General features: G+C 46.7%; 1 protein-coding gene across 1 annotated transcript in view; it reads left to right on the forward strand.

Annotated features, from left to right (window-relative positions):
* The first annotated feature begins 216 nt into the window (after window positions 1–216).
* PSMC6 (proteasome 26S subunit, ATPase 6) overlaps window positions 217–10105 on the forward strand; it is a 22372-nt gene continuing 12483 nt past the window's right edge. Inside the window, exons 1-5 of the mRNA XM_019556614.1 lie at window positions 217–381; window positions 1093–1132; window positions 1763–1815; window positions 9251–9318; window positions 9758–9872. Of these exons, the coding sequence (XP_019412159.1) occupies window positions 223–381; window positions 1093–1132; window positions 1763–1815; window positions 9251–9318; window positions 9758–9872 (435 nt within the window). The 5' untranslated portion in view covers window positions 217–222. The remainder of the gene's footprint in view (window positions 382–1092; window positions 1133–1762; window positions 1816–9250; window positions 9319–9757; window positions 9873–10105) is intronic.

Below are 10105 nucleotides of genomic sequence, written 5' to 3' on the forward strand. Positions count from 1 at the left end.
GGCACCTGGTTCCTCCCCATGATGTCACTGGGGGTGGGGCTGAAGGGGTCTCTTGCCCCCAGGAGTGGGGAGGGGAAGGGGACAGGGGTGATGCTTGGCCCCTCCTCATGGCCTCACTGGGGGTGGGGCTGAGGGGGGCCTTCCCCTTAGGAGGAGGTGGTGCATGGCCCCTCCCCATCACCTTACCGGGGGTGGGGATGATGGGGGTCTCTTCCCCTCAGGATGGGGGAGGGCCTGGGGGACAGTGACCATGCCCCTGCCTGGATGTGGAGCTTGACAGACCCCCGTGTTGCCCCCACAGTGCGCGAGCAGCTGAAGGAGCTCACCAAGCAATACGAGAAGTCGGAGAATGACCTCAAGGCCCTGCAGAGCGTTGGGCAGGTGCGGCGGACGGGTTGCCCCAGGGCTTTCTTGGCCGGGTCTTTTCTTGGGCTGCCTGTGCTGGGGGTGACCTTACACAAGTTTTGGAGGTCAGGGATGCTGCCTCGGGCCCTGGAGAGCTCTGGGCGCCTATAGACGAGGCTGCTGCAACATGCTGTGATCAAGTCTGTGGTAATTACCATGCCCCAGCAGACTCCAGTGTCTCGTGCATTGGCGTCCCCATGCTTAGAAGTGGTGGCAGGGGTGCTTTAACTAAAACTCTGTGGACAAGCTTTACTTCAAATGCCCCCACACCGCCAGTTTTAAGCACAGGGATGCTGATACACTAGCCACTCCATGCTCTAATTCAGTCACCCCCTTAACTCCCGGAGCATGTGTATAAACACCCTTTGAGAGCTGAGGGAGAGCATCTTGTGCTCAGCTGCCAGTCTATCTTTATCCCAGTGACACGGTTGGTCCAGTAAAAGACACCACTCTCAGAAGTCTTTGCCTCTCACCTGATTTCCCAGCTATAGCAGCTACAGCATCACCCTGTGCTGACTGCTGTACCAGGGAGTGTAAAATAAATCACAGCTGAAGCAGAGCCTGGGGAAATGGGTAGGGCTTGTGGAGTGGCTGTTAATTGTTTTGGGGTAATTTAGTGTGCCCTATGCAATGCATCTGTTCTACGTGGCATATCTAATGGTATTTTTCCCTGTTTCTCTTATTTAGATTGTGGGGGAGGTTCTAAAGCAGCTAACAGAAGAGAAGTGTAAGTACAGGCACTTGCTTGAAATGTTGTCTTTCTAAAGTAAGCCAAAAGGCCAGTGTGGTCACACAGTCTTTTAAATCACTGGACTTGCACAGCACTGTGAAAATATTGGGCATGTCTACACAGGATGTTTACTTTGCGGTAGACTAATTAGCTGCCCAGTAAATGTCACACATCTACATGTGTGACCGTATTAGACTAGAGTAAACTAATCTAGTTTGCAGCAGTGAACATGTAGACACTGCCCTGGTTGACTTAGGCATGAGGGTGCTTCATTACAGGGGCTGCCTGCTGGCTAGCCTCACAGCAAAGCACCATTGTGCTCCAGCTAGCCCCTCCACAGCACTTTGAGCCAGGGGTAGGAGCCCCCAACCAACAAGTTGACCCCTTTGGGCCCCCTGCCAGTTGGGGCTGCTCTGACTCAGCTCGACGTGCCACAGTCCTGGGTACACACGTTAAGCAGTGTGCCCGGAGCAATAAGCCCCTGAGTTATTTCTCCAAAGTTTCTTCTCATTAATATGCACATGTAGACATGCCCATTGTGTGGTACTTGGTATTGCTCAGTAGTTGGGAGACAGGTGAAGGACAGTGTGTGAACTTGTTTTAAATCATCTTTTTTTTTTCTTCTAGTCATTGTGAAGGCTACGAATGGGCCAAGATATGTGGTTGGCTGTCGTCGTCAGGTAACCCTGCTTTACATTGGTACTGTTAAATAGCTTGCTCTCATGTGAAATGCTCTTGTTGCTTTGTCTCAGCAGTGTTTTATAAATTTGTACAGTTCTGTGCTTTCTTTGTTCACTTGTGCTTGGCCCCAGAGTGCAGTTAGTGATGGCCTGTGAAAGATCAAGAATATTGGACTTGAATAAAAAAGCAAAAAGGATACAGCCCAAGATATTTCTGGGGATTTTGAGATGTTTAATCCTTCCCATTGATTAACACCTCCCTCCCCCATATCTCATCAGATGGTTTCTGCCCATCTCAGGTGGTTGGAAAGGTTATGCCTCCACATCTAACCATAGAAGTCTGTGCAACTTTGGTTTTCATCATGCTGTCCTCTTCTAGTTGCACTGAACTTCCTGCCTAGTGCTCTAGGTCTAAATCATGGATGGTTTTTTTTCTTTTAATACTGTATTCTCAAAATTACCTCATTGTGTATGTTTCGTAATAATTACATAGCTTCTGCAAAGTCATAAACTTTAGTTATGTGATCTGGGTGCTTTCAGTTAAGGGTTGGCTGTTGCTCATTTCAAGTTTTATACTGTGAGCCTGTGACAGGGGGCCGTCATGTCGCCATACTGACCTGTTCCTCTGTCTAGGGCAGTCTGCCCTGTTTTGTCTGCCACGACTTGCTGTAAAGTGGACCTAATGTAATAAACAGAAGGCTGCCCATCTTAATGCCCCGATGCCAAGGAGTGCTATCCACAGCTCCATACCACCTCTACACTGTGGCTGATTCCTTGCAGATGGCATCCAGATTATAATTAAACTTCCGGTCTAAGGCCAGGCAAAACTCGGTCTGCTGTTGGGCCTCTTATACACTGCCCCTTTCAGGACCACAGTCATACCGTCCCCCTCTCACTGGGGCCTCTTCGACTCTGCCCGTCACTGAGCCATTCACAACCTGCCCTGCTCCCTGGAGTGACCATGGAGGCCATCAGACTTGCACACTCATGTTCCTTGACCGTCCGGCGTTCAGCCTTTTGGGCCTCTCCTGCGACCCTCATCTGAACAGTGACTGGCCAGTTTGCCTACCAGTGGGCTGACTCTGCCCCTAGCCCAGGGTAGACAATTATTTTGGGCAGAGGGCCGCTTTCCAAATTTTGGCAAGCCATCGAGGCCCGCATGGGTAGCCCTGCCCTTTTGACAGGTGCCCCACCCCCTGGTTTCCATCTTGGAACCAGAAGTCCCACCCCCTAACCCACATCCTATTCTCCCCGCCCAAATGGCAGGCAGAGCCCCCGCCAGCACTCCTGCAAACCGGGGCTCTGCGCTCTGCCACCCCTGGCCCCAGGGCACTGGTGTGGGCCTTGTGCTCCTGTTTTGCTGTCACTTGCCCCGTGTGCCACTGGTGCCCTTCTGCTTCCCCATTTCCCTCCACCCTGCACCATGTCCCAGGTGCTCCTGCAGTCCAGGCACTGCAGCTGGGAACCATGTGGTGCTAGAGCGGTGGGGGTGGAGTGGAGCGGGGAAATGGCTGTGGCAGGCGGGGGGGGAAGGGGTAGGAGTCGGCGTGCGCGGGGCCTGCACCGGTGCACCAGGGTCAACACTGGTGGGGCCCAGAGTGTGGCAGCAGGAGCACAGGGTCTAGGATGCCAGGGGCTCTATGGAGCCGTGCTGGCTACCTCTTCTTCCTGCTTGAGCAGCACACCCTGGCCCTATGCTTTGCCACCTACTCCCCGCTGAAGCTGGCCCCAGCGCACCGGTGTGGGCCTTGTGCTCCTGCCTGGCTCTCACTGTGCTTCACATAGCTGCTCATTGCCCTTTCTCCCCACCTGCTTCAGCCATTTCCCTGCTTCCCACCCAACAGCTGGTACCACATGGTTCCTACCTGTAGCACTGGCACCACAGGAGCTGGCCCAGGTGGCCCTGAGGACTGAGATCACCCACAATCCTCCCTTGCCTCCCTCCCCCATCTCCTCCTTATCTATATTTCTCTCAGAGCAGGGAGACAGGAACAGCCCTAGGCTAGAAGCCCCTGCTAGGCAGAGGCTTCCAACTGGGCCTTGAAGGGGGTGGGGCTGGGCCAGGGCCAGATTTGCTGTTGCGGCTGTTTAGTTCTTCCACCAGCTCCCCCTGGGTCCTATTGCCAATGGCTCCTGTCATCTTTGACAGGCAGCCAGGGGCAAATATAAATTTTCTAATTTTTTTTGGGGCCCCGCGGGCTAGATAGAATGTCCTGGAGGGCTGAATGAAGTCCGCGGGCCATATTTTGCCCACTTCTGCTCTAGCCCCTCACTGGGTGGCTTTCTACTTTTGCATACCCTTATGGGGGTTGCCTGTGTGCTACCCTTCATGCCTACCTCTGTAACCAGCACATCACTGGTGTGGCCCTTCAGGTCACCACAACAACCCTGCTATACACCCTGCCTACACACAGCCTTTCAGGCTGCTGCTGCACACCCTGCTCTGCAGGCCACTACGCATGCTTCTGCCCCCTCACTGGGGCCACACTACACTGTTCCCCCTCTCAGGGGCCACAGTACCGCTTCTCTGTCTGGGGCCTCTGGGGTCCTAATTTCCCCCTCCTGGGGCTCAGGTGCCTCTGTAGGCGTGCCTGGCCCCCCCTCCTACTGTATCCTTCTACTCATCACCCACTGAGCAGTCGGGGCTGGGGTTATAAGGCACTCCTACCCACCTTTCACCAGGGAGGTAACTGGCTTGGCACTTCTTGGGGACTGTCCCACAATGGACAGCTCCACCAGGCCGGGTACAGTTTCAAGTCATACCCAGGACCTGGAGCCTCTTGCCATTCCCATAGTTCCTGCCCTTACCTCCAAGGTGTTGTGAGCAGCAGCTCAGTTGGGTGTTGTCCTTCTGGCTGCCACCAGCAGACTGCTGGCTCAGCCCTTAAAGTGGCCATTTTATCGAAGCACCTTGCACACGCACTTAATTCTTCTTTCCAGTCTTGTTAATAGAGATAAGCTTAAAGTTACTATTGTGAGATGTATCTTTTATTTTAAAAAAAAAAGTGCAAAGGCACTGACATGTTGCAGAGAGTCATTACAGGAAGCACATACATCCAGTAATATATCTCAGTTTTCATCCTGTTTTCTTACCCATTTATGCTGAAATGAAAATAGGAGATGGTGGCAGCTGGTCATAGAAGAAAATAGGAAACATTGTGCCGTTAAGAACTGCTTGCTAGTTAACAGACTGTTAAATAGTATGGACTGAATATGATTCATTTATGTTCATCAGGGATTAGCTGTTCTGAGAGGTTTTTCCAGCCACTTGGTAGGAATTACTAGCTGAAAGTGTTCAGCAACCAGAGAGCCAGCAGGGGGAGCTGGCAAGTGATGTCATCCCATAGCTTGATGCAGAAAAAAGGGAGTTTAAGGACATAGATGTCAATTTTGAAACTAGAAATTTAGGTTGTCTCAAATGGAAAATTTGCTAGAGGGCAAAATGGCAAGTTTCTAAGAAGGTTGGAACATTCCTACATTTCTGATATCTTTTTCACCTGAAAAAACAAAACAGAAAAGTGGTTTCTTTATTATGTTATGCATTTCTGAAAAAACACAAACTTATTTTATTCATACGTAGTTTTCTGGAAATGAGGTAGTCAAGACTCTGACTTCTGATGTATCACAAGCATGTTATCATATATATTTAGAAAAAATCTGAATAAGAGATGCAGTATGACTCCTTTGTTAGCATTAGACTTGATCTCCATAAAAAGGAAAAGAAACCAAATCTGATTATAACCCTTAATTTTGTAGTATCTTTAAAAAGAGGGGGAAGTTGCTCATGAGTGATGTAAAGCATTTGTAACTTTGATTTCTTGGGGTTTTTCAACTCTACTCTTTGCATATAAAGCTTAAGTTGAATAGTGTAATTGAGTGAAAGGTCAAATAAGATTTTAATAAAGTTTTAAAAGTGTCTACCTGGAGAACATGGGTTTTAATTTTACCTGGAAAACTTGCACCATTTTTGACTAAAGATTCTGTGCCAGAATTCAATGCTTAATTTTTAAAAAAAATTTCTACCATTTTTTTTTTTTTTTTAACCTCCTTTCCATGCTCACATGGAATCTATGTTGGGACCAGAGCTGTTTAACATATTAATAAATGATCTGGAAAATGGAGTAAGTAATGAAGTGGCCAAATCTGCTGATGACACAAAATTATCAGGGATTATCAAGAAGGGAATGGTAAATAAAACTAAAAGTATCATGGTGTGCCTTTATAAATCCAGTGCATCTACACCTTGAGTACTGTGCCCACTTCTGTTCCCCAAACCTGAAAAAGGATATAGAGGAATTGAAGACAGTCCAGAGAAGGGCAACAAGGATGATTAGTGGTAGAAGAGGGGCTTCCATGTGAGGAGAGACTGAAGAGGCCAGACCTGTTCAGTTTCAGAAAGACACGCTTGAGTTGGGACATGAGAAGGATTTACAAAATACTAAATGGTGATGAGAAAGTTGATAGAGATTTATTGTTTACTCTCGCAGGATACAAGAACTAAGGCTCACTAAATGAAACTAGTACGTAGTAAGTTTAAAACTAATGAAAGGAAGCTCATTTTGACATAGTGTGGAATTAAAGTATGGAACTCACTGCTGCCAGATGTTGTCGAAGCTGACAGTTTAGCCAGATTCAAAAAGGAATTGGATGCATTCTTGGAGGAAAGGGGCATCCTGTTGAGCATGGGGGTTAGGGATACAGCCTCTGAATTAAAACTTCCTATACTTTAAATTGGGGTGGGCAAAATATGGCCCGTGGGCCAGATTCAACCTGCCAAGCACTTTCACTGCAGTGTCCCCCAACAGACTGCACCCCACCCAGCCCTTCCATCCACGAGGGTAGGAGCAAGGCGTCCATGTATGCTACACCCCCCGCCCCCCCAAACATACCTTATCGTGCCTCAGTCCCACCCGTATGGGCAGAAGAGCTTTGCCCAGCCAGCACACAGCTTCTGGGTGGGGCCACTGCTGCAGCCCCTGGGAACCTGGTCTGCTTCCCTGGCTTCCTGCTCGCTCTGGGCAGCTGGTGGGGAAGTGCCGGGGGTGGGACTGCAGTGGCACGGGAGGGAAGTCCCAGGGGGAGTGGGACTTCTAGTCCCAAGATGGTGACCAGGGGCCGGGGCTACCCATGCAATCCTCGACAGCTCGCCAAAACATGTTAAGCAGCCCTCCACCCGAAATAATTGCTTTACGTGCCGGAGGCTGCAAGTGAGAGAACAGTGTGGAGGGGGAAAAACCCTGGTCATACACAGTTCACTCTCCCTTTCAGCATTTACTTTCTGCCACCGTGCTGGGCAAGATAGACCTATGATATGACCCAGTAAATGGCAGTCATTACATTAAGGAAACTAAAAAATAAGGCAACTAGATTTGTAAATAAGCAATGCTAGAAATGGCTTTATTAGCAGGGAACCCAGCACTCTTAAAATAGCTGTATAGACTTGCACTTCGTTTTTCTAGGCAGTGTCATCCTAAAGCAGACCCACTGTTAAGTGATGCAGTAGGATAACCAATCAATTCTGAAGCCTTAGGACATTTAATGTGCCTTCTTGGGTGCATAGGTGAGCGGATAGGATGAGGGGGTAGTGACATTGATGGGGAGGGATGGTGATTCCTAAATAATTTTTTTTTGGTTAGTCTGGGCTTGTGAAGCATATCAACGAGTTTTATTTTGAATGAAATACTGTTTAATTTTGCAAAGTGCCAAGAGCCCAGGCTTGATGCCAAACACCATTTGGGAAATGGTGATGAGCAAACATCAAGGAAATAACTCCTGGTACAGCATATTGAGCTGATGGACCAGAAACAATAGCTTTGTGCAGGGAAGTTTGCACAACAAGGGGGAATAAGGAATGTTCTGATTTAAGGAAGGATAATTTTTATTTTGTAAAACTTGTCAATGTTTTTCTTGAACAGTATTTTCTCAATATTTAAAAATATGTAAATTAATGACCATATGGGTAGTCAACATGGTGTGAGAGACAAAACATGTTAAAGATCAGGAAGCAGGTAGGAAAATCAGCTTTACTTCTGGCAAAAGGCTAACAGAACAGTGACACAACATTCTGCACTAAGGTTGATGATGCCAGTATCTCTTAAGTAGTAAAGGATAATGAATAAGGTGGTCAATCCTACAGTTGTGAAAGGCTGAAGAAGAATGAAGTGGCCTCACTGAACCCCATGAACAGATGCCATCCTGATGTGACAGTCACTAGCAGCACTATGCAAAGTAGCATGCATAGTAGGAAGCGGCTTGACTTGAGCATCACTGTTGGGTTCTCGCTCCCCCTGCTCAGTGTGTGCAGTTTCATCTGCTGCTGAACAATGGGAAGGCCATAAAGAACAGGGTGGAGAACATCAGGAAAGTACTCCAATGGCATTGTATATAGCAAGGGTTTGCCTCTCGCCCATGGTGCTGCCTTCTGTTCTAGTCATTGCATCTCAAACAGTTGACAGATTGGGGTGCAGGGGCAGACAGGTGGCAAAGAAACAGATTGGAACAAGTGAGAGAGGACAAGACAAAGGCATACAAACAATGAGTGGCTTAAGGAAGGTGGCCTAGGAACTTCTGTTCACCCTTTCTCACAAAACAGGGATGTGAAGATATAAAATGGTGGTAGGCTCAAAACAGAATAAAAACAACAGTGGCAGCAAATCCTACTGGACCTACTGATAGCAGGAGCATAGCAGATTCAGCCAAAGGATTATATACATCCATATGAATAACAAGAATGTCCAGTTATTTTGTGTTCTTAAACCCAGGGGCTTTGGAGATTGCAAACTCTTGCACTTTGTTGCATATTCAAATCTCCTAACTATTAGCATATAGAAAACAACCTTTTCTGCAGGTAGCGTATTGTGTGGTAGCTTACAGAAGGTTGTCTGCATCTTTTTTTTTTAACCATTAGTTTTGTCCATTGTTGGATGGGATACTGGATTAATTAGATTGCTTGATCTATTTAATTTTCTTTTTAATAGCAATACCTATATTCCTAACATGGTTTTACTGTGGTTGTTTCTCTAGTTAGCAGGCATCATTACTACCAGCAAGTGCAGATTGGAAGCTACTGATTTTTATAGCACCTGTTCAAACAGCGATCTTCCTATGGTTTAGTGGCTATTGGACTTTGCAAATGCAGGACATGCACACTGTAATACAACTGAATTGCTTCTCCTGAAATCACAGAATAATCTGGAGTGATGGGCCAGCACTCCTCTGCCTTGGAGTGGTGGTTTGCTTTATAACTTGAGGTGTGGACAGAAGGCAGGGGTAATAAAAACCAGCATATCCTGCTTGATGAGCTGTCTTCATTTAAGGAAGGAGTCAAGTTGCCATCTGTACTCAGCTGAGAGCAAGCACGTTCTCTTTGTTTACTGAGAAAGAACAAGTTAATGTGTTTGTAGTCGCATTCTAATAAAATCTTCTCTGCAACCAGCTTGACAAGAGTAAGCTGAAGCCCGGGACAAGAGTTGCTCTTGACATGACCACACTCACTATTATGAGGTAAGTTTGTAGCCATGGTGTTGGGGAGAGGTGGTATTGCAGAGTTGGGGTATGAATTTGAAATCCTGTAGTTTAAAAAAATACATATTTCCTTCAAATTTAATATATGTTACTTGTACAAAAGTGGTCTTTGTTTTATTAGATCTGTTCCCCTTTTTTATTTAAAAAAAGAAAAAACTTGTATGGAGGTGTGTGTGTGTGTGTAAATGCAAATGGTTTTTCATGCAGATGAAACCTTCCATGGGAAGTACACATTTTTCTGTTTTGATCTTTCTTGACAATGCATTAGGATTGGGAGGATGGAAGCAGACTTCAATAATTGTGTTTGCTGTCAGTTTTTTAGAAAGACTGGCTTTAAAATTGTATTTACATGATTATGCATGCATATCTGCTGAATTGAAAAGTTAATGCGTCTTTTATTAATATTCAAATATTACAGATATTTGCCAAGAGAAGTGGATCCATTGGTTTACAATATGTCTCATGAAGATCCAGGGAATGTTTCTTATTCTGAGATTGGAGGATTATCGGAACAAATAAGGGAGCTAAGAGAGGTATCTGGTTTATAGAAATACTTGCTGAACTGTTCTAACTATGCTGAGGAAAATGCATACTTCACATTTATTAGGGCTGGAAAGGTTGAATGGACTTTAGTCCAGTACATATTGTTTAGAAAACCTATTGAGAAGAAGTTCTATCTTCTAGCTGGACGAGGGTGGAGTTTGCATTCAGTCATAGTTTCATAGTTGGTGGGGTCGGAAAAGACCTGAGCAGATCATCAAGTCCG

The sequence above is a fragment of the Crocodylus porosus genome, unplaced genomic scaffold (genome assembly GCF_001723895.1).
Source record: "Crocodylus porosus isolate Cpor-Errol unplaced genomic scaffold, CroPor_comp1, whole genome shotgun sequence".
Taxonomy (NCBI): Eukaryota; Metazoa; Chordata; order Crocodylia; family Crocodylidae; genus Crocodylus; species Crocodylus porosus.